Source organism: Mastomys coucha, unplaced genomic scaffold (assembly GCF_008632895.1).
Source record: "Mastomys coucha isolate ucsf_1 unplaced genomic scaffold, UCSF_Mcou_1 pScaffold13, whole genome shotgun sequence".
NCBI lineage: Eukaryota > Metazoa > Chordata > Mammalia > Rodentia > Muridae > Mastomys > Mastomys coucha.
Window position 1 is genome coordinate 9,537,774 of NW_022196895.1, and position 25,822 is coordinate 9,563,595.

The following is a 25,822-nucleotide window of genomic DNA, read 5'->3' on the forward strand; positions in this document are numbered from 1 at the left end:
GCCATGACAATACCCGACTGAACCTCTGAACTGCACCAGCCCCAGTTAAATGTTTACATGTATGTATGTATGTATGTATGTATGTATGTATGCATGCATGTATGTGTGTAAATATGTGTGTGTGTTTCTGTTGCTATGATAAAATGCTATGACCAATACAACCTAAGGAAGAAAGACTTTACTTGGGTTTATAATGGTGGGGAGCATGGCAGTGGGAAGCCAGAGCCAGAAGCTATTACATCTCCAACATCAACCATGAAGCAGAGAAAGTGAACCAGAGGTGAGGGGAGGCTATGTGTTCCCCAAGCCCACCCCACTGACATGCTCCCTCCTGCCAGACCACACAACTAAACATTCCACAGCATCCTAAAACAAGGCCAGCATCAGGGAACTCTAAAAGTGTGAGCCTCTAGGGACACTTCTCATTTAAGCCATAAGATTATGATCCATCTAGTGACTTTTTTCCCCTTTTCCTTTTTCTATTTCTGCTTTGGTTTTTTTGACACAAGTCTCTCTGTGTAGCCTTAGTTGTTCTGGAACTTGCTCTGTAGATCCACCTCCCTCTACCTCCCAAGTACTGGAACTAAAGGCGTGCACCACTGCCACCATCTTCTACTGGTTTTCTTTTCGGAAGTTGTGGACAGAATACATAAATTAACATCAATGGGCAGAGAATAGAGTTGAGTACAATACATGTCAGCCATCTTAAATGTTCTTACACTGCCTTCCTCCCTCCCACCACAGTATGCGCCTTCACCCTACATCTTCTCTCTTCCCAGCATGCATCACTCTTTAACACATTCCACAGTTAACTGACAGTGTCACCATCACCACAGTCCTGATTATCTCCAAATCTGGTGATTATAGTGTATGTTCCCCTGATTTAATTCTCCTACTTCTACTAGCAATGGTCTGACCCTGAATCCCCTGAGTCTCTATCCTTCCAAATCCTCCTCCTGCCCCGTGTGATCACCCATTGCCTCAGCTTTCTTGCCTTAACCTCTTGTTCTCATTTCTGCCATCTCTCACCATGCTTCCTCTCTTTCATTTCCTTCTATAAAATACTGTCGCAACCTCACTGATCTCCAGAGAGCAACTGCCTTGCTCTCTGGAAACTTCCCCTCCCCCATTCACATGTATCTTAAAATTTCTAATGTTAATTTCTAAGATCAAAACTCAGTAAGCATGGAAGTGTATGCCTGTAATTCCAGCACCTACGAGATTACAGCCAGATCATGAGTTCAAGTAAAGCCTGGCCCTTAAAGTTAGACAATATCCCACATACACACAAACTGTTTAGTAGCCCCACTTTCTCCACCATGTCTACAACTGTCTCTACCTCATCTTTCATTTGTCCATGCTAAGTAATGCTCAGTGTCATTCTCGGGGCTGGGAGGCACTGGCGTCTATGCTCTCAGGAGGTTCACTGTGCTGTCCTTGTGAATAGTTTCTGAGGCAAAGTTAAGAACTTCCTTTCTTCTGTTCCAACTGCATTCTGGCCCCTATCTACTTTACCTCTAGCACACTGAACTCTAAAGGCCTTTTTCAAGACAGAACCCACTGTCTCTTTCCATTTCCTTAGAGCATGTATCAAGAGCTGGCAGTACAGGGTAGACAGTCACAGAAAAGGAGCCAAGGAAACATGCACAGCTTTGAGAGCATTCCAATTCTAGCATATCATATGCTTTCAAAATAGGCAGAGGCCATTTTGATTTATTTGAAGCAACAACACTCTTTGGGTTAAAAATGTGTTTATTTATTTGGTGGGGCACACACATGTCATAGCATGTTGCATGACCAGGGAACAACTTCTGAGAGCTGGTTCTTGTTTAGTAGCGAATGCCTTCACCAGTGAGAGCCATCTTACCTGCTCAGTGCTGAACTTGTTACCAAACTTCTGATTCTTGTCTTAGGACACACACACAACCCCCAACTGGGCAAGGCAGATGACTCAGTGGGTGTTTGCCATATAAGCATAAGATGTGAGTTTGAATCCCCAGAACCTAAGGAAAGCCAGAAGCAGTAGTATATCCTACAATCCTAATGCACCTGTGGCTGGGTGGGAAGCAAGGATAGGAGAATCCCCAGAAGCTGGAGGGCAGGTGCAGTAATATACAAGAAAAATGCCTGTCTCAGCAAGGTGGGAGGCAAGAACTAATTCCCCAGGCTGTCTTTTGATAGCATGCACATGCATGCACAGACACATGTGCCTGTACTCAAATGAACACCTGTGCACATCCACACAGATGCACACATCGTACAGATGTGTACATACACCCAGGTGCACATATCCACACAGATGCACATGTTGCACAATAGTTAGGGAGCTGCACTGATAAACCTCTTACATGTTTATTCTGGGAAATTCCAGGTGACAGCCACTCCTACAAAGCCTCTAACTTCTAACAACACAGATGAAATGGCTCTGGAGTTACCTGACAGTGCATCATAGAACTCGTCCTCACTAAGGATGCTGACAGGCGGGGATCCTTCAACCAGGGATCGTTCTAGTTCATGATGCTCAGTGGCTAAAGTCTCCAGTGCTTCTGACAAAATTTTGTTTTTTTCTTGCTCCTGTTCCAATTTAAAATTCCTCACCTAGAAGAATACAGATACACAAGAGTTCAGAGTGGCAGGAAATACAGACTTTCTCAGGATGTGAAAATTACTTGCTTTTGATCTAATTCCAATGCAACATCAGAAATGAAAGCAGTTGAGTTACACACATGCACAGATGAATGAGCAAAATTACTAAGCTAATTTTGTTCTTCCCAAAGGACCTTTTCTCACACAGCTTAGCTAATGAAAATAGATTGCTAACTACCAAACAAATTCAGCTCAAATTATGAGGATCCTAGTTAAAGAGAGAGAGAGAGAGAGAGAGAGAGAGAGAGAGAGAGAGAGAGAAAGAGAGGCATTTGTCAATTTGGAAATTACATTAAAAAATATTTCTCCCTCAATACTAATCATAATACATACATACACATACACACACGTACACACACACACACACACACACACACACACACACACACACACACACATTAAGGTTGTAGGAAATGTGGAGCCTGGTCCAAAGGGCCTTTTGGCCTTTGCATGCAGTTTAAGCGTGTATAACCCTGCTCAGCACTAAAGCCCTCTAAACCTCACAAGGGCAGTTTTAAAAACAGCACATGCTTACCAGTTTACATACATTTTATCTACTTTTTTTTCTAGAAAGCATCCTGCTATTTGCCTGCATTCTACAGGGGGTTAAGTGGGGCAGAGATAATAAATCATTTGACAGAGACATCTAACAATTGGAGACTGCTGACTAGTATTCACAGAACATCAGGAACAATGACCTGATTATAAGATGGGAAATTCTAACCACACTCTGGTTTCTTCACAGTTACTGCACATACAGCTACACTAACAAAGAATATAGCTGAGACTGAAACACTGTCTTACCTAATTCACTCTATGAAGAAGCTATTCTAGCACACTGCTGTGGTTAGAGGGCCAACCACACTCAAAGTTTTTGAGGATGTGAGATTTAGGCTACTCCCTGCTACCGCTCCACAGAGGTGGCTGCTAAGAGGCAAAGCACTCACGCACAGTTGATGTGAGCCCTCTGTAGACATGTCTGACTACACTGCCTGGGTGAAGCAGGACTGCAGGGTTAGAAAGCCTCCCCAACCTCCTGCACTAGAAATGTAATCCTCAAAGCCGTCAATAGATTATGAAAGTAGAGCCTTTAAGACGTGATGAGATCTTTTCAGGGTGGAGGGGCTTTATAGCATTGGTGACTACTGTTCAGGTTTGGTCTTTTACCATATATTGTAATGCTAAATACTGCCCCCCACCACCACCACCAACTCCAGCCTGGTTGCTCCCAGGGAGGAGAGAATCCACAAGTACCATGTGACCTTGCTCCTTAATTTGAAACCATTGGTTAAGTTACAGCCAGTAGCTGAGCAGAAGAGAGGTAGGTAGGGTTTGGGGTTTGAAGAGGAGCACAAGGAGGTGAAAAAGGTGGAGAGAGGAAGAAGCCACCATGGGGTAAGTGAATCATGATCACATAGCCATGAGGGTTAGCCAATTGGAGTTAAGAGCTGCCCAGATGGAACATGGCACATTATAAAATGGGGTTACTGATGGGGAAATAGATTCTAATAGCACAGAGGTGGATATCTGCACAGCTCTAGTGCTGATAAAGGCTTATTATAGATGTAATGGTTGTATGTCTTTATCTGGGAACTGAAAGATCAAAGGTGGGGGAGAAGCCCTGGATTGAGATCAAATATTTTCTACAACAGACTATGTAAGAGGAAAGACACTAGCTGGCAAGGGGCCATGTGATATCATTATGCCAGGAACGAGAGGAAGGCCCTCACCAGACACTCCACAGATGGCAGCATCATATGCAGAAGGCTTCCTCAACTCCAGAACTATGGGCACATAGTTACCATAACTGAAATACAAACTAAGATAAGGAGTGGAATGCTCACATGAATACAAATTGGTCTAAATCCACAGCCACTCTCTCCCCTGGGGTCTCAGGATACTATACTTTGATGGCATGTGAGGCATGATGAAAGATGAGATATGGAGATACAGCCCTATAATGGATCCCAGCACACAGCTGCTTTGTTTTAGGACTTGCTGAGCATCTTTATACAATGAGTTCTAAGGATGTCACTCTCGGACTTTTTTCTTTGATTCTTGCAATACTTTTTCAAGTGAAATGAATGTATGCTCTTGCTTAAAAGGAGACTGTGAGGAGGTCAAGTACAATGGGGGGTGGGGGAAGACTGGGTACTCATAGTGGAAGTGTTGAGGAGCACTCAAGACTCTGGAAGGATTCTGAAGGAGGGACTAAGCAATCAGCTGACAGACTATGATGTCTGAGTAAGGAGAAGCAGATATGCTTCCTAGTTAGGACTAAGCAAGTAAGACATGGTTGCAATTGCCTGGAACAGGGTAGACTGGGAGAGCAAGCCAGGTGGAGCTCAGCCTCACACACGGTGAATGTATGATGCTATGAGACAGTCAAGCATAATAGATAAGCAGACTAAACTTGGTGGTTACAGAAGAAGGGGTTATAGCTCACAGGTTGTAGTTTACATTCTAGACTAGATAAGATCACTAAGGCAGACAGAAGGACACAAATGAGATGAAGATGAAGCCCAGCCTATGTTTTGTAGCCATTAATGAGGTGGGAATAAGCAGAGAAGATTGTGGAGTGATATTCTTGAGAATTAAGCCATGGGTATACTTGGTCTTCACTAAGGGACCAGGCAGGTCACCCTCCTGCAGGAGAAAAGAATGTGTAAACACAGAGTCATAGGTAGGTTCACTGACACTGAACTTTAAGTTGTCTTCTAAATGCTTCTGTTGTCTTCTTGTATAGGTAGGATATATAAACACACACACACACACACACACACACACACACACACACACCAGGGAACAGACGTGGAGATCAACCAACACTGGTCCCAGAATATGACATAGAGAAGCCACTATCTCTTGACAGCATGAAGGAAATATGTCTAGAAGTTCAGAATGAGATGGCTCCTGGCACCACTAAAAGATATTCTTTTCTCATAGTCACCATTGCCTTCCTGAGCTATGCTCAAACCAAGACAGTGAGAACTCCAGTCCAAAATAATCACAATGCCTTTCTGCCCCCAGGCTCCAGCACTGGACAGAAGGCATGACTGACCCAGTTGCTGACAGACAGGCTCAAAGAAAGACCTTTGCAGAGCTTGTTACACAATCACATCCAAGGGTATACTCAGACATGTATATCAGGGCAGAACTGGGGAAAATCTTTTATGCAGGACCAAAGAACAACAGGAAAGCAGATACTTTGAAACAGTTGGATAAAGGAATTCATAAAAAGTAAAAAAGCAGTGTTACTTAAGAAAACAACCAGGCATATAAATTGGGGTAGGAGTGAAAGGGGGAGGTGATAAAATTTGGAGGGGAAAAAAAAAAACAAACCTTCTTTACCTCCAGCTGAGGCTGCTTATTGTGACAAGGTAGCCACTAGACAGAGATTGCATACATCATCTACAGACAATATACTGTCCAAAAAGAACAAACAGAGGTAAGATAGTCAACTACTATGCTCTGCCAAGACAGGGTAAGCTAGTCCTTCATATTTCTTACTTCACAAAAGGTCTGCCCAACATTATAAGAAGGTAGTCAGTTGTCTCTATAATTATTTATATTTTGGAAGCTATGTTTGGTGCTTTCTATATGCTCAGGCAATGTTTAATTCATTCTCAGATTTCTGAAGGGGTTAAAGACTAGTTATGGTCTCATAATCAAATTTAAGTTGTTTAGCATTGAGAGTGAGGTTATAAAGTGAAAGACATGGTTTTCAGATGGTGTTAAAGGCTAAAATCTAAACATAATTCAGGAATAGAATTATAACTCTTTAAGTTAGGAATGATGGAACAGTACTTATCTAACTGACAAATATGATAGACTGGAAGTTAACTGTACATCATACTATATAATTTACATGATTGTTATCATGTTCAATTTATATCTGAGAGAAGAGTTGATACAGGGTGGTTCTGATGGTATCTTTTTGTGAACACTGAAGGTCCTGCTCCCTAATTGGTTTTTGATTGATCAATAAAAGGATGCTAGTGGCCAATGGCTGGGCAGAAGAGGCAGGACTTCCAGGTTCCCACAGGTAGTCTAGGAGACACAGGAAGAGAAAAAAAGATTCGCCATGGTTCAGAGGGAGAAAGAGCCACCAGCCATGTGAGATCTCCAGTGGAGTAGCCATTGGCTACTTCCCCGACTAGGCCTGGGGTAACAGGCAAGAGATGAGAAATGCAACTAAGCTGAGTGCAGATTTAGGGTGCTGAGCAAGGAGAAGGCAACTGGGCAACTAAGTTGAGGGAAGATTTAGAAGAATTGAGCTGGGAATAAACTGCCCAGTCATTGAGCTAAAAAACATATTAAAAATAAGCTTGTGTGTGTGTGTGTGTGTGTGTGTGTGTGTGTGTGTGTGTGTGTATCTTTTATCCACAGATCCAAGGGAACCAGGGCAGTGGCTGGTAGCATGGGCCGCCTGGAGCTTAAAACAGAGTAGTAGAAACTACATGCAACACAAGCCAGGTAAACGCAAAATATTTGAAACTTATTTTGTTAAAATAACTTAAAAATGACATCTTGAAAATCAAATCAAATGCTGCATACAAGTGAAAAATGTGTCAGGGAAGTTTACTTTCTGCCTATTCCTTTTAAATATGGAGAGAGAAACAAGCTTCTGAAGTGAAGTGGTGCTGGATCTCCCTCACAGGTCAGCACCCACACTACGGCCCAACAAGGTGCTCCTTTAATAGCTCTTGGGTTTAACATAACTTGATGCATAAATGAGCTTGAACTTCAATGAAAATACTGGATCATTGGCCATTGTAATGCTTACATAGTATCACAAACATTTTATAGCCTAAAAGTACCACTTACTGGACTTTCCCATAAGCACTGTGTACTTCAGTGTATAATGTCCAGATCATCCCAGATTATAGTACAGGTTAAAACTTCAAACGTTTCCAAAGGATCTTTATCTAAACTGTACAGAAGAATCTTGAGTCACTCTATGGTGGGTACCCATTGTAAACACACCTCAATTTATTACAATAGATCCATAAAAACACAGTGGAATTCCAAATTCATCTATTCAATAAAGAGTCTGGAATTTTTGTGGGTTGTTTTGTTTTGTTTTGTCTTATTGGTTTCATATGAAGCACAAACTGACCTGGAACTGTTTATGCAGCTGAGAATAACCTTGAGTTTCTGACCCTCCTGCCTGTACCTCCAAGTACTGGGAATACAGTATGCATGGCCACACCTGGCTTTAGAATTTCCTAAAAATCTATTTTTCAAAATAGTATCTTTTTAACTCTACACACAGAATTTTCCTGTTCAAAGGAGATTGGTTCCCCTTAGCTCATTACATCTTCACTGTAGGAGTATATGACTAAATTTTTTTTTAAAAGTAAATGAAAAAACATTTAAGAAAGCTATTCCAAATCATCAATATCTTTACCAAATCCAACAAGCTTTCCAATTTCATGTTGCAAATTAACATATCCTCAAATAACAATGGATGGAAACAGGATGCTGAGTCACTGCTAACAGAGAGGGCATGGAAGAGGAGGGATGGTTGAGGGCTAATTAAGGAGATCTGAAAAACCCATAGGGAAATATATCGTCTTATAAGCACACACACACACACACACACACACACACACACACAAGTTTACTTAAAGTTACCCTACACAGAGGATAACATTCCTCTCAGCAGCCATAGATTGCAAAATAAAAAGCCATGTTAGGCATGGAATGCCTTCCTGAAACCTATTGATCAAGAATGTTCCACAGACTTCCTAAACAATACAGACCATTGTTCCTGGTTACCCACTAGAACTTGATGAAGACACAACACACCTTGTTAACAGGACGTGCAGAGTTCAAACTGATCCTGACCAAGCAGCAGCTTTTTCCCTAGGGGCTGGCTTTCACACTACTTGAAGGTGTTTGCTATGCAGGCTGCTATGGGAGAAAAGTCATCAACACTCTTACCCCACTGTGAATCCTGTGCACTAAATAATGACCATTGTGAACACTGCACTACAATAATGACCACTGTGAACACTGCACTGCAACAATGACTACTGTGAACACTGCACTAAAATAATGACCACTGTGAACACTGCACTGCAATAATGACCACTGTGAACCCTGTGCACTAAATAATGATCACTGTGAACACTGCACTGCAATAATGACCACTGTGAACACTGACTGTAATAATGACCACTGTGAACCCTGTGCACTAAATAATGATCACTGTGAACACTGCACTACAATGACCACTGTGAACACTGCACTACAATGACCACTGTGAACACTGACTGTAATAATGACCACTGTGAACCCTGTGTACTAAATAATAACCACTGTGAACACTGCACTGCAATAATGACCACTGTGAACACTGACTGTAATAATGACCACTGTGAACCCTGTGCACTAAATAATGACCACTGTGAACACTGCACTGCAATAATGACCACTGTGAACACTGCACTACAATAATGACCACTGTGAACACTGCACTGTAATAATGACCACTGTGAACACTGACTGTAATAATGACCACTGTGAACCCTGTGCAATAAATAATGACCACTGTGAACACTACACTGCAATAATGACCACTGTGAACACTGCACTGCAATAATGACCACTGTGAACACTGACTATAATAATGACCACTGTGAACCCTGTGCACTAAATAATGACCACTGGTGAACACTGCACTGCAATAATGACCACTGTGAACCCTGTGCACTAAATAATGACCACCGGTGAACACACTGCACTGCAATAATGACCACTGTGAACAATGCACTGCAATAATGACCACTGTGAATAATGTACTGCAATAATGACCGCTGTGAACCCTGTGCACTAAATGACCACTGTGAACATTGCACTGCAATAATGACCACTGTGAATCCTGTGCACGAAATGACCACCATGAACACTGCACTGCAATAATGACCACTGTGAACCCTGTGCACTAAATAATGATCACTGTGAACACTGCACTGCAATAATGATCAGCCTGGCAAGACTCGTCCAAGGGTAAGTAATGGCATGAGAATTATAAGGTCACCAATTGCTTTCTGATTGGATGTAGGGCCCACTCCAAAGGACGAAACCCATACTGGTACTCTAAATGTAACCAAAAACCTAAGTCTAGGAAGCTCATAGGCCCCAAGGTAAAGTTACAACTATCATTATTCTCAATGGACATGTCATCAATACATCCTCTAATGCGTATGTCTATATACAGAGGTTCCTGCCGCTCTCACTCATTGTGCGGAGGACAGCAGTTAATGGAGAAAACTAGCTCACTACTGGTCAAAGCACAGAAAGTGTCTACAACATGCACAAGGGGACGTCTACATCACATTCCTCCATGTAAGAGTCAGAGCTATCACCAAGGAAGAAGAGACAGAAAAATTTTGAGAGCCAAAAGCCTGGGGAGATCTGGGTTAAACGGTGTCTTCAGGACATGACTGGACAGTGCACACACAGACTCACAGCAGCTCTGGAGCCTGCCTGAGATCAAGCAAGTCAACATGCCAGCATGCAGAGGGAAGCAACTTGGAGGGGTTGTGGAGCTATCGACCATCAACAGTTCCTGGGGAAGGGAAAGCCAGTGTTTTTAAGGGTATGGCCCCAGGCTGATCAACCATAATCATTGGATCAGCATAAACCCATGCAAATATAAGTGCACAAATTGAACTCTGTAGATTAATAAAAGATATGCAATCAGGTAGGATACTGACATAAGGGACATAAATTTGGGGGAGAGGGGGTGTAATCACAATACATTACATGTACAAATAAAATACTCCAAGAATTAATTTTAAAGTCTTATTTTCAAAAGCAGGTAGTATGACCTGGGGGAAGAGTTCAGTTGATAAGTTGTTCTCTAGGCAAGCATGAGGGAGGACCTGAATGTGACCTTCAGAACCTACTGTTAAAAGGCCATGTACGTGGCACTCTCCTGTAATCCCAAGCTGGGGATATGACATCAGGCAGCTCCCTGGCGCTCACTGCACAGCCAGCCTCACCTAATCGTTGAGCTCAAGGTCCAGTAAGAGATCCTATTTCAAAATACAAGATAAATGGTGCCTAAGGCTGACTCCTGACTTAAAGACACACACACGCATGAACACACACACACACACAGAGGCATTGGGTTACCTGGACTACAGCCTACATCTGCTAGAGGCCTTCCTTAGGAGTTCTATTAGGGACCACACTGCTGCAAGGTGACAAACTCGGCAGCTTCTTCAGGTGACATGCTCTCCAAATAGTTCCTTAATCCAAGCACTGGCAGGTCTATGAGGTACACATCTGGCTTAGAGCTTAGGTTCCGTTTCTCAAATCAGACAGCCTGGTTTCAGGCCTCTTGAGTCAGAACTTCCTTGTGCTCTGTGTTGTTTCTACACACAACACACAACAAGGCTGCGGCCAGTCAGAAGGCTGCTGGGTTCTGCCAACACTGATCTCCTTTCCTTGCTAAGAACCCCTTTAGCCTTCAGCCAAGAGCCTACTTCTCAGTCCCTCTGGCAGCTCTTCCCCAAAAGACTGCAGTATTTTGCAGAATCTGCCAAGTCTACTTAAGGAAAAAGGCACAGGACACAGTACCTGGAAGAGCCTCTAACACTGAAGCCTCCAAGCCAGGTCATAGTGTCCTCCTCCTGGTTCTTCAGGATGAAGGAAAGGTAAATCTCCAATTCATTTCATGGTTTTGAGTATGGGGATTTTTCTTAAAGGCAAACACAAACTCTAGCACATCTAATGTATTCATAAACTACCACAGACTAAGTTTACTTAATAATTAACCATGAGTACATGAGTTTGGATTCCCAACATTCATGTAAAAGGTCAGATATGATAGTCCTTGTCTGTAACCCTGTCACTGGGGTTCAGGGGTGACTAGGAGTTGGGGCATGCCTGCAGACATGATGGAAAGTGGAGGATAACTGGAGTTTACAGACCAGCAGTCAGGCCAGTGGGGTGTGAAGGCAGATACAAGTTCCAGATTCACTGAGAGGCCATGCTTCAAGGGAATCAGGCAGACAGCCATAGAGGAGGGCAACTGACGGCCTCCCTCTGGCCTCCCTCTGGTCTCCCTCTGGCCTCCCTCTGGCCTCCACTGGCCTTCATCTGGCCTCCATCTGGCCTCCATGAATGGGACAGACACACACACACACAGACACACACATACACACACACACACACACACACACACACACACACACACAATTTTCAAAAACTAGATATAACAACATTCGTCCAGACAGAAACAATGGAGAATATTTAGGAGCAATGTATGCTGCTGTTTGTGCATTTAACCACTAAAATGAGTAAAGAGGACACACAAATCTTGCTTGTGGACCTTAGATTCTGATTGTGATATTTCCGTATCTATAAAAAATAGCTTTCCTATATACTTCCATTTATATCTTTCATAATTTCCTAATTAGCAAAGTATTTGAATATAGGTCTACCTAGGAATCAACGTTTGCGTCAACCATGCTCTGTTCAGTTTGCAGCACATGATAAGAGCCATGTAGGGACCTCAGGAAGAGCACACAGGGCAGTCTGAGCATCTGCTTAGGAACCCAATCTGAGAGTCTGCTAAGAACACTCCTCATCATGGCTGCAAAGCTCTCTACCTAAAAATAACCTCTTATGCAATCTCTCTCCACAGATCTGTGCATCATATATACCTTGAAATAAATTTCTTTTTTAGAAATATGCCACAAGAGATAAGTGATCATTTTTAAAAGCAGAGAAGTTTAATCACATTCTAACAAATCTTACCCGCAGTAGTTACCCAGGGGCCTGTCATTGATAGTTCTGCTGATGCTAAGGTTATTTATACGCAAAGGTTCTTTATGACACACTTGACTCCACAGCTACTTCTGAAGGCACTTTATTGAGATATATGCCACCCACCTGCTTTCTCTGTGGAGTCCAGTGCAAAAGCATGGAGCACTGGCACTAGAAGAGAACTTTCCCCTGCTCCCTCCCATAGAGCCCTGGGCCTTCTTCTACTATCCTGCCCTTCCTCCACCCAGCCCAGGCGCTCACCCTGGTTCCTACAGCCCTGGAATTAACCGCTTTGCTTGTTCCTAGCCCTGAAATAAATGGATGAGGTTTTGACTGGATTCACCCATGTACTCCCAAGAACAAGCAGCTCTTTCTTTCCTACTGTTGAGGACTGCCCCAGGGCAGGGACACTCCATGACCACAACATTTCCTCTTTAAAAGCTGAGGGGAGGATGGCTCCATTAGCACAGTGCTTGCCACATAAGCATGAAAACCTGAACCTGGGTCCCCAAGACACCTCCCCTCAGCCAAAAGTGAGCCTGGTGATGCCCCTCTGTAACCCCAGCCCTGGGGGGCAGAGACAGGCATGCAAGACCCTGACACAAACAATATGCTGCCCAACACCAGTCTTCATCATTCCCCTCCCACACACCCACGTCTTGCACATTCATATACACACATGCACACAAACACCAAGTCTTCATTCCCCTCCTACACACCCATGCCTTGCACATTCATATACACACATGCACACAAACACCGAGTCTTCATTCCCCTCCCACACACCCGTGCCTTGCACATTCATACACACACATGTACACAAACACCAAGAAAAACGCCCTCTTTCTGCTTCTGAGACTTTCTCTGCCCCAATCAAATTTTATTCTGACTTGGCAAATATCTTCATGGTTCTCTAACTAGAAAAAAAGATATATTGGAATCAATTTAGTGGGATGAACTACTTTTGAAGAGACCATTCAGCAGACAGGAGAGAGCTTAAGTCTCCCTAAGCATGCCACACACAGTCAGCGGTATTCTAGCACAGGAAGTTGTCTAGCAGATGGCTTGGGACTGGCTGCTCGAATGTTCGAGCCACCTACTTGGAAAGATGACTTATGTAAAAAGGAATATTCATTTACTAAGCAACCCAAAGTGACTTGAAATCTGTTCGAGTCTAAAGACTATTAATATGGTTTTGTGGGTTTTCTTTCTAAGCTTTGAAGAAAAAAAAAAGAAAGAAAAGAAATGACCCTGACTGGGTACAGGTCCTCAAGGGGCCCCTTCAAGTGTGTAGTAGTATGCAATCTTCAAGGAAGAAGAGTGCCTCAGTCCCTGTTCTCTTTATCCAACAGGAATTCGCCAGCCACTCCATACTAGGCATCCCAGGTCCCAGGGAATCCACAGTGGTTAAGGGGGGCAATGTTGCACTTACTCCATTTACTAACTTCTGAGGGGGAAGACAGAAGTAAGTCTCCAAGTGCTGAACGCATGGTCTGCAAAGCAGAAAGGAATGCTGGGAGCCTGGGGTGGAGCCACACTTTGTAGATCAAAGGCTGGCAGAGAGAAGGAAGAAGAAGCCTAGGAGAGTGTTCTCTGCTGAGGAACAGCTAACATTCCGATGTAAGAGAGGTCCATATATCCTTAGACCGTACCAAGGAGATGTACAGACTAGTCCACAAGGGAGTCAGAGCTACCTGCAAGGCCTTGCGATCTGCAGCAGCGGAGCTCCCCACGAGCAGGAAGCTAACAGAGAAGCACCAAGCTCTGCACTAACCTTCCTTCTGCAATTCCTCTGTCTCTGAAGGACAACTTGTAAGAAAAAGGACTCTTTCTCACTGAACAGAAGACAGGCACCTGCAAAATTGCACACAGTAACAGTCTGAAGGTACTGCTTAGGGAAGAGAAATTTTCTAGCTTCCCAAATAGCTGGGAAACTTTCACCTGAGAGAAGAAACACCCACACTGCACAGCTGACCTGGGTCCATGAGTTCAAAAGAAGAGAAAGTGAAAAGGTCCCTGATGGGAAGTTTAACCTTCTGACACTTCTTATCCTCCTATAGGAGAACAGTGGCTCAGGAGCATTCAGCAGGAGCAGGAGCTACCAGCCATGCTGTCTACTCGGGATCCATCTTCCTCACCCAGACCGCGAGGCTGTCATTATACAAATGAGCAAACCCAAACATGGCCAGGTGACAGGATGTCGGGATTGCACAGTAAGCAAGGACAAAGTCTGAAGTCAATGCACATCTGTGTGACTCAGGCTGCCAGCTCTTAGCCACTGGAATACACACCTATCTGCTCATCATCACAAGTGTTTACACGCTACTATAGTGACTGCCTGGCTGCCAGAAGCTGTGGAAAGAATGCCTGCAAAACAGGAATAATCCGGGTGGTGGTGGTGCACGCCTTTAAACCCAGCACTTGGGAGGCAGAGGCAGGCGGATTTCTGAGGTCGAGGCCAGCCTGGTCTACAAAGTGAGCTCCAGGACAGCGAGGGCTATACAGAGAAACCCCGTCTTGAAAAACCAAAAACAGGAACGATCAATGACATCTAGGATTCCTTTATAATTTTGTGATTACATGTTCAAAAGTTTCAATTGTACAATTTTTCTTTACAATTTTTAGGAACTCTGTACTTATAACTGTGGCTAAAAATCAAAAACTAACTTCAATATAAATCGTTCTGAGTTTTCTATTCAAATCAAATCTATCATTTCTTAGACTTAAGAAATATCTACTGTTTCCTTCGGCCCCACATACCCCCCTGTACCACCATTCCTCCTCATATTTGATATCTTTATATGAGAAGATTCTCTTAGATTAAGTAATAATCCTTGAAAATATGACAGCAAACCATTATTTAGTATCTATAATACAAAGAGATAGTATAAAAATAAAACACATGTAAGCCAAGACTTAATTTAAAAAGAACAAACAACCAACTTGATGCACTGGGGCAGGGAAGCTGTCTCTCAGTAAAGAGTTTGCTAGAACATGCACAAGGCTTGAGCCTGGATCCCTGGCACCAACACAAGGAAACATGCAAACCAGTAAGCCTAGGGCGACGATGCAGAAACAAGAGGATCTCTCAGGGCCCTGTTGGGCTTCCAGGTCCAGTCAGAGATCTATCTCAAGAGAAAGGCAGAAAACAACAGAGGAAGGAAGAAACAGATGCCAACCTCTGGCTTTGTACTAGTGCACACTCACACTTGCGTGCACACAGAGAACCACATCTGCTTTGTGGAGCTTTTGAAAGGGGGGGATCATACTAAAGCACACCCTCCCACCACGTAGCAAATGAGTTCCAAAAACAATGTAAAATTAATGCTTTGCAAGACTAGTGTAGCCCAATGTCAGGAATGGATAGTCTGACAATTTGGGGGTAATATGACACTCAGGATAATTACTATTAAAGAAAAACAAGCAAACAAAATAGAGTTGCTATTGATAAGGATGCAGAGGATGCTGATCCTTTGGCATTGTTAGCAGGAACATAAACTGGCAAGTCCACTTCCTGTAGAAAGCAGAGCGGCAGTGCTTCGTAGAGCCTCAGTGGCAGTGTGATCCAATACAGCAGGTATGTTTCTAGGTATACACTGAAGAACTGCAACAAGACAACAAGCAGACTTAGGACTACTTGCACACCCAAGTTCACAGCAGCATTCTTTACAATAGCTAAAGAGAGAAGAATCCCAAAGGAGGATAAACAAAGACCCACACACATTCAGTAGGATATTATATGCTTCAGATATAGGAAGTATATCATTTTCATGTTCCAACATGAAAATGTTATGGTAGATGAATATGGTCAAACAGGAGAGGACAAATACTATAACTACTCTATGAGTCCACTTGGATGAGGTGCAATACAGAGTCAGCTTCATAGAGTTAGACAATAGAGCAGGTTATTGCTTCATGGACAGATTTTCCCTTACAAGGCAAAGCACTTCCAAGGGTGGACGGTTGGCTATACAACGATGCACACGTGTTTAGCGACGCTGATGGTATACTCAGTATAGTTACAAAGGAAAGTCCATTATGTGTTTGATACTCTAAAATTCTTTCTCCAAATATTAGACTAAAATATATAGTTAAACAGATTTACAGAAAAAAATTAAAAACCTCCCATTATAATATATGCTGTATACTTAATTTGAGTCCTTGAAATTATCTACAATAAATTCAAAATCAAATGCAAATGTTCTTGGCATGAGACTACTAATCCTACTTACAGAAAAATCCCTAAATATACTTACTGTACATAAATGTACTCTGGGACACAAGCATGTTCAACTAATTCACAAGACAACACTGTAATTCAGAGACTACCAAACAGTGAAGTCATGAACATATAGAAGAATCTGATGATCTTTGGAATAGGATTCCTATGTGATAGAGCCTATGTAGATGCTATGGACAAGCCATACATGTGGCTCTCAATTCTCTAAAGGCCAAAACAGAAAGAGAAATACAATCAATTATGAATGTTTAATTGTCCACAAGGAGAGAAAAAAACATAGTTCTTCAGGGAAAACAAACTCCCTCTTTGCCCTCAGCTCTAATTTCTCATCCAGCACAGGAGAATGTGAGTGAGTGCACAGGACAAAGATCATATGAATAAAGCTCATTTTTCAAAAACACCGCAAAAGAAACCGAGGTGCCCATCCAAGTTACAGCTCGGTAAAGGTCATCTATATGAGGATCAAGTAAACACAACCCATGCTAAAATATTCTGACAGTCTAGTTTAATCTAAGGACAATATTTAGACTATCTAGAAAAATGGACATGTTCTATTTTCTTCTAAGTCACAATTTATCCCAAGCAGAATTTCTCCCAAAAAAATAGATAACAATTTCCTGTTGTGTACCTTGAATACAGTTATTCTGTGTGAAGTCTAAAGTCAATATTCTTGGTCATTTGCTTTTCTTATTTCTAAACATGTGCCTTTGTCAAGGTGAGAAACTAGTTTATATGAAGATCACACCAACACTGATAAAGGTGGACCACATTATCCTGTGGTTAGTGTTTCCACACTATAGCTGTATTTGTTATAGCTGTTGTTCCTTGGCACTAAATTTGGAGGCAACATTCTGGACTTACCTCTAAGTTTTGTATCCTCCTACCTATATAAGCTTGGACAACTAAGCAAGCCTGTCTCTAGGCCCTAGTCTCTTCCTCTGAGAAATAAGAGCAGGTCTATTTCTTTTAAACTGTGTTCCATGGAGCTGCTTCAGGTGCCGAGAGAGTACTTTTACTTTCATTTGTCCATGTATTTACATGTAATCCCAATGAAACCCATAAAAACTAGTGAAACATGTCATACAAGATTGATGTATTATTTTCAATTTTCAGGAAGAACTAAAAGAAAAAAAATAAATGAAGCAAATACTCAAATCCTCTCTACCACAAGCAAAATGAACGAAGAAACTCCCAAAGCAGCCTTTCTCATCTGGAGTTCAGAATAACAACACAGTATCTATTACAGAAACATTCCTGTAAGTAGAAGGTGATTGCTCAAGATACAGCTGGAGCCCCACGCCCATGCCCATAGCAAATGGAGCTTAGTAAAGGAGAGCAGGCATCCTGCACAGCGGCTTCCCAGCGCCTCACCGCAGGATACGGCGGTGTGCTGCTGCCAGCCTCCCATCACATGGTGTCTCTCATCTAGTACACCATGCTGGAACCATGCTAGAGCATATGATGACTGCCTAAATATAAAACTAGTAATAAATTTATTCTTATCCCATATCAGTTTCAATACAACTTGTGATGGAAAAGAGTTAAGAAGAAACCCTATGTTACACAGGGAGAAGGTGAGCCTTGCTATAAAGCTTGCCCAGAGCCAAAGACCAAGCTCTCTTTGCTACTTGAACTGGTGCCTCAGGTCCCACAGAGCAGCCACTTTACTGTCCCCTGTCTAGCCATTCCTCCTAGACTCTCCACCTGTAACTAGTGCTGAACCTGTGAGCAGTTAAAGAAACTTAGACTATGGCATCCTGGGATATGCTTACCAGATGGTTTTTTAAAGAAACTATAGCAAAGCAAGAAGGGATAAAAGACAGAGACAAGGAAATGATTGGCAGGAAAAATAAAGCATGTGTCGAGGGAACATGAGTCACCGGGGAGGAGAGCCATGGAGAGAGATGCAGAGCAGCAGACCCAGTTCAGGGAGGGAGGTGAGAGGGAAAGGAACATGGAGGATCCAAACCACCTCTTAAGTTTCAGGTGTTATGAATATTAGGAAAGCATTTGCTTATACTTCACACCTTAGTAATTACAGGCTGTCGAGAAGCAATCTTTAAAATGCAATATTAGATAGAGTCCATAAAGTAACAGAGTAAGCTACCAATGGCATTGACTAAATTTCAGACTATTCAAACGTAAGAATAACTAAAATCTAGAAAAGAACAATGCTGAACAAAATGTCTATCCAGAGAACAAAGTATAATTAACGTACAAAAAATAAGGAAAAGGTTAACTCACAGAAAGTGAAAGAAAGCTGAAATTTTAATTTAGAAATAAGGTAAAGTTGATGTCATAGCTAAAGGTAGATCTTTGAAAATGCAGGCAAGCAAAACTTTAACAAAATTTATTTGAGGGTATAGATTAATTTGAAGAAAGGGAAAAATGCTTTCAGAAATATATTTCTAAGAATATATTGAAAAGAGGGGTAATTATAGAACCAATATAAATTTAAAAGACAATAAAGGAGTTCTAACAAAATCTTCATAACAAGAAACTTCCAAAGTTTAATGGAAAGGGAAAGTCCTTAGAAATACATAACTTGCCAAACCTAACACAAAAAGAAATAGAAAACCAAAGTGGTCCTATAATTAGTTAATATATTTAAATAATAGTTCATAAAACTTAAAAAGGTAGTTTTGTTAAAAATTTTCTACTAAACTTCAAAGACTAGATCAATCTTACATAAGCTATAAGGAACAATAGAAGAATGAATACTACCAAATTGATTTTATAATATTAGAATAATCTTCATAGAAAAACCTGATGAAAACAAAAAGAACTATAAGCCATTCTCACTTATAAAAAGAAGTTAAAATCCAAAGTTTAGCACTTTTCCGGATTTTAAAAGGTATAAGAATGAAATATGAACATCATTAATATGGTAAGTGATATTTATTAACTATTTCTTAGTTAATTTGCAGAGGTTACAATTGTTTGTTTTAAATCTTGGAAAAAATGTGGATTCACTATCACAGCATCTATCCAACACTGCCCTGAAAGCCCTTACCAAAAACGTATGGCCAAGAAAAAGGAATCCTAATCATAAGGACTAGAAGGACAGAACACAACTGCCATTCTTTGCAGATCACAAACATCTGAGGTAATCACAGTCTACAGCTAGAATCTCTACCACCTTGCTCTCCTATCCACTGCTCTCCTGGCTGTAGTCTGGCTTCTTCCTAAGTGAGTATAAACCTCACACTGAGAGCCCACTGACCGCCTGGCTCCAGCACCTGTGGCCACACTGCAGTTCTCACCTGGACTCCTCTGCGTCCTGGCCCCTGGCCTCACCTGCTCTAGGCTCTCTCCCCTGCAGTCAGGCTGACTTTTCTTGGTGTCCTCCCTGCTGTCTCCTTTCCTTCTACTTGCTGAGCACAAGTCGAATGTCACTCCTTTGATTTCAAACTTCATGTCTACATGGTATTACTCACTTGGGGGGGCTATGGGCGAAAAGGATGTTAGGTGAATTGTAGAAGTACCAGTGATTCCCAAGCTTTTATAGGACAAGGAAGGGTGTGTCAGCATGTCAGAAAGACTAACTCACCTTCCCACATTCCTATTCCCTACCTATGCAGTAATTTATACCAGAAGCTGGGAGTCAGCTATGACTCCACCTTCCCCTTATGCCTCACAATCAATCTAGCTCTGATGTATGCTTTGTAAAATCTCTCTGCACTGTAACTTCTTCTGCTTAAATAACAAACTTGACTCAGTTCTATTCTCTCTTGTATCCCTGTACCTCTGTGTCCCGACTGCAGCTGTCTCCCAGCTCTCCTAAATAGCCAATCTGATCAAATCTCTCCCTGGATAAAAATCTTCCCAGCGTAGGTTTAAAAGTCTTTAAGTCCTTAGGAAGAGCCCTCACTTGCTCTCTCCAGATGCTCCAGCCGTTGGGCTCTGCTAACATTCACCCTTTCCGTTGCTTTGGACTTGTTGCTTCTGTAAAAAAGTCTTGAGCCTCTGGCTCCTGCAGGACTCTCTCCAGAGTACTGAGATAACAGGGATGAGCCACCACAGGATTAAGAACTCAGCAGTTTATATATACTATTTTAAATGTGCTTTTATAAGTTATCATATGTGTGAGTAACACAATTTTATTATGGAATAACTGAGTTATATTCGCCCATTTTGTAGAGTGCAGAAAGACCAAGCAAAAATATTATGTAGGTCGTTTTTACCATCAATGAAGTTCTTGAAAACTAACCTATAAAAAGCTCCTAAAGAAGAGGACTACAGTCCAGCAACTATATTCACAAGGATCAGAATTCCTTTAAAGCTCCAGTACTGGCAAAAGTAACATGGAGACAAGCTCAAATAACTGCCTAGTCCTTCCACTGAGGTTAAACACTTACAAGACCAAAACTAAACTACCTTGCCAAATTACCAGTTCCAGTGCTAATCAAACACTGCACTTGAGGCTCTATTCTGTGGAATGCAAAGTTTCTACTCTGCCCCATGATCTACCCTACACTTGGTCCACCACCACGAATTGCAAGCATTTTTCTCTTTTCACAATGCTTTCTGCCAAGCAATGCTATGTCTTCAGAGCCAAATGCCGCCCTGAATCTAATTAAAATGAAGAAACTTTTAATAGCTTCAATAACTCTTAAGAGCTATACTCAGCTCTACCCTCCCTTCCCATCTTTCGCTCCTGACCATTTCCCTCCAAAGAAAAAAATCCAGCACAATTGAAAACCAGGTCCTCTGAATGCTAGGGAGTGAGATGCCAGCGAGCTTAAGCTACAAAGACAGCTTCTGAGTAATGAAAAGCCCTTCATCAAAACGTTCGAAAAATGAAAGCCCCCACCATACACATGAGCTCTCTCTCCTCAATCCTCACATGCACTTCCCTGCCAGCTCGAGGAATTTCAGCTTTCTCTGAAACTGCCCTGGTTAAGTTCATGTCAATGTCAGAGAAGAGACATGAAAAAAAAAAAATCACTAACTTGGAAGGTTATTTAGGACAATGTCTTTCACTGCCTTACTCCTCCCACTCCAGCCAGGCTTGACCTAATACTAATATGAAATGTGAAACAACAGCCAAGGGCTGTTCCCTGGGGGCTCTTCTAGGAATCCAAGGGACAAACCAGGCAGAACGCCCACCCCACCCCTCCCCACTGGAGGAGGAAAAGGGGACGTTGGGTCTCGTGGCTAATCACCCCGCCCAAGGCAATCAGGGCTCCACTGGGCTCCGCACAAACTATTCTTGGATCAACTCACATCCCTGGATCACATCTGGCTGTTCCCCTCTTTCTTGCCTTGTGCGGGGCGGCACCCCACCCCCCATCCACCCGAGCTTCATTCCAGGGAAGGACTGAACAAGCGCACAAACCCACCCACCTGGGCTGGGTCTTGAAGACCCAGGCTGGTGCGCGGCACCCCAGCTCCTCGGCAAGCTTCAGCACAGATGTTTTCGGCCTGCTCTCCTCCCCTCCAGACGATCTGATCCGAGAGGCACGACCCAGGGCAGTACCGCAAGGTCTCCCTAAGTCACCTCTGCGGCCCGCCCCTGGTCGGGCAGCTGCGCCCGCCTTCCCAGCAGCGGTTGAGGTCGCGCAGAGGCGCGGCCGGTGGCCCAGTATTCTTGCTGCTTAACCGCAGAGGTCGGCGCTGCCCCTCGCCCTGGCCGCTGGGCTCGGCCTCAGACCCGCCCTCCAGGGCTCACCCGCCCGCAGAGTCCCAGCTGCCGGAGCAGAGCGAGCGAGCGAGCGAGCGAACGGGCGGGCGGGCGGGCGGGCGGGCGGTGTGGCCTGCAGCCTACAGCAGGCGGTTCCCTTCCTTGTGGTCGCAGTCCCTCCTCCTCTTCCCTGGTGTGTCGGCTCCGGGAAGCTCAGGTAGGGACTGCCGCCGGGGAGAGCCTGCCCACAGCCTCTAAGCTGAGATTCTCCAAGGAGAAGTAAGGGATCCTGGCTCGTAGCATGAGCGGCACACACGGGCTCCTGCAAGGTCCTAGAGTGGCCTTGTGCTCAAGCCCTCTCCTTGACAACTTTTAAACGGCCAGCACGCTGCTGCTGAGGAAACTCACTCAGGCAAAAAGCATGCTCTTGCAGTCTTGGCTGCTGCAGAAGGGCTCACTATCCCTAAAGCAGAGCAAGTCTACATACTTAGACTCCAGTGGGTATGAGCTGGAGCTGAGCCAAGAGTCAAGCATCCTGTTCTGCTGACCACTTAAGAGATGGCTTCTCATTTTGACCAGCCTTGAAGGATAGACTAGGACTGCAGGGGCAGACTCTCCCCCAGACAAATACACACTTCTGACATGCTAAGGAGGCTTCTGGGTAACTATGAGGCTCTGGTGGGGAAACAAAAGGAAACTCACTTCTAAAATGTACACACCTGTTCTCTACCAAGAAGAGGACTTTACAGAGCAGGGCTGTGATAAACAAACTTGGTGTTTATTTAACAAGTCCCAGAGTACCTCGTGTTCCTTTAGATCCGTGGCCAGTCTATTTGTAGGGCACACACGGCTCAGTCAGAAAACTTGGAATCCGTATCTGGAAAGTTTCAGTGCCTTTGAAAATTCTAAATCGATAACTAAGAACACTTGGCCATGAAGAGGAGGCCCTGGCTACAAAATTTCTCCTTCAGGCCCAAAGATCTAGAAAAAGAATTCAGCTTACAGAAGGTCCTCAGAGCAGGGATAAACAACAAAGGGACTTTGTTTTAGAAGGCAGTTTACAAGGACACTGGAAGGGGGGAGGGGCACTGCACCGATCACTTCACGTGACCCTGCTCAATTGTAGCTCGGGTTTCAGATTTGGAAGTGGAACTCCCAAACAGGTATACATTTGCTTAAAGCTGAAGCAGCAGAGTTTAGATGAAGACTGCTCTGACTCCAAAGCTGTGGTTTTTCTTTTGAACAGTCATTGCTCATCCACTCAGACATCTACTGACCGTCTACAACATGCTAAGCCCAATGCTACAGACATAATGAAGAGCTCTGGGTGTGCTGTGTGTAATGATACAGTGTGACAACAAGAAGTCCAGGACAGGAGGAGCACCTAACCTAGTTTTGAAGGGTGGTACCTGGGATTAGGACACTGCACCCCTCCTTAGAGCTATCCTGGAAGCTTTACCAGAGCAGCCAAGGAGAATGTGTGCTGGGATGGAGAGAGGACTGGAGGGAAATGATGTCAGACTGACAGAATTTAGTCAGAAGTGGGGGGGGGGGGCAGCTAGAGATAATTCCCATGGTCTCAACTTCAGTGGTACTCTATGAATTGGAGAATTCGATTTTAGACAAAACTGCTTTTGAAATAACTCTTACAGAAACATCCCAATTGTTCAAAAAGCAGCTGGCATACTGACTCAGAGCTCAGGAAATGTCTAAGGTATGTAAATAATTGTGTACTTCTAGTACTCCCAGTCCAGGAAGATTGCTACAGGAAGACCACCCACATAACTATTAATATTTCAGGCGCGGATGGTAGGATGGTAGGATGGTAGGAGAAGCAAGGCTTAGCAGGTGACTAAGCAAGGGCAGGGCAGCCACTGAGGACACAAGAAAAGCACCATGGATGGCCCAGCCAAATCTCCAATCCTTCAGAAAGCAAACAGATAATCCGGAAGTGTTCTCTCACGAGGTTTACGGCACACATTTGTAATCCCAGCACTAGGAAGGCAGAAGCAGGGGGGTCAAGAGTTCAAGGTTAGCCTTGCCTGCACATGAGTTGGATGCCAGCTGGACTACATAAATGCCTACCCCAAAGAGCAGCAACAAACACAGCTGGTCACTGAACAACATGAAGCACTGGTAACAGCAGCTTCTGTGGGCTGCTGGAATGCAGAAACCACTAGGAATAGAACCATGGTTTCAGGAACCAAACTGGAAAGAGATGTATACACACAACACGGGCTACAAGGAAGGAAAGACGCGAAAGAAAAGAACCCCTTAGAAGCAGAGAAAGAGACAAGAGCTTCCTACACAAGATAAAAAGGGAACACATGAGTGCGTGCACACACACACGCACACACACACACACACACACACACACACACACACACACACGCTGAGGTGAGGGAGCAGGACTGAGAATGTACTCTGATTTCCTAGGAAAGGAGATGGCTAGAAGGGGTGGGAGCTGGAGGAGCTGTCGTCAACATCAGCAAACTCGAGCCAAGGTACACAAAATGACTGAAGCACTACTGGAAGGCAAATGAACATCAGAGGTCATGCCTTGAAAGAGTGGCAAGCCCACACAATCACGATTTCTCTTCAACAGTATCAGTATCCAGAGGAGCAGCACAAATTCTAACCTTTCAGATGGTCCAGCCCAGTATCTGCATCTTTCCATTACACCACCATCACCAAGCCAAACATCTGGATCACCTGTCCTCAGCTGCAGGAAGCTTAACATGAAAGTATGTGATGTTTATACGTGAGTTTCTCCCAACTTCAAACAGGCAGGTTCCTGACTTCAAAAAACTGGTTTGACTAAGCACTCAGGAGCGTAATACAAGAATGCCAATAATGGCTCCCATGTATCAATGTAACACTTCCAGAACCACACTCTGATGAGAAAAACAGAAATATAGAGTTTATAAAACAAAGTTCTAGCTTTTTGATAAAGTCTCAGACTTGATGACAGAAAAACAAAACAAAGCAAACAGCATTACTATCTCCATGTGTTTAAAAATCAACACAAGAATCAGGCAATGCCTTAGTCAGTGAAGTCCTGGCTTTACATGCAAGAGAACCTGACTTTGAGCCCAGAACTCAAGGGAAAAAGCTGGGTGATATGGCTCACACTTGTAATCCTAGAGGTCATGGGAGACAGGTGGGTCCCTGGGCTTGCCAACCAGCCTAGAACTTGGTGAGTTCCAGGCCAAGATAGCCATGTTGAAAAAACAACAAAGTGGGTGATGTCAGAGGAACAGCCTAATTCTCCTCAGGCCTCCACACGCCTCTGTGCCACCATACAAACACACACACACACACACACTCACACACACACATAAATACACACACAAATACACACACACAAACACACACACAAATACACACACACAAACACACACACAAATACACACTCACAAACACACACAAATACACACACACAAATACACACACACTCACACACACACACCACCACTACCACCACACACACACAAATACACACACACACAAATATACACACAAACACACAC

The 25,822-nt window shown here is 43.4% G+C and overlaps 1 protein-coding gene and 1 long non-coding RNA gene across 12 annotated transcripts in view; one reads left to right on the forward strand and one right to left on the reverse strand.

Annotated features, from left to right (window-relative positions):
• Osbpl1a (oxysterol binding protein like 1A) overlaps positions 1–25,822 on the reverse strand; it is a 195,909-nt gene that overhangs the window by 83,081 nt on the left and 87,006 nt on the right. For 7 of the 11 annotated variants that reach the window (XM_031364995.1, XM_031364997.1, XM_031364994.1 and 4 more), the window contains one exon: positions 2,436–2,598. The exons of 1 other annotated variant lie outside the window; for it this stretch is intronic. In XM_031364995.1, the coding sequence (XP_031220855.1) occupies positions 2,436–2,598 (163 nt within the window). Of the gene's footprint in view, positions 1–2,435; positions 2,599–19,966; positions 20,116–22,015; positions 22,396–25,822 lie in introns of those variants that run through there. 3 more of the 11 variants (XM_031365000.1, XM_031365005.1, XM_031365002.1) reach the window with 3 other exon arrangements.
• Positions 806–18,176, forward strand: LOC116086858. Its single transcript, XR_004117166.1, has 3 exons — positions 806–868; positions 7,036–7,122; positions 17,783–18,176. It is a non-coding gene; the product is annotated as an uncharacterized LOC116086858 (long non-coding RNA).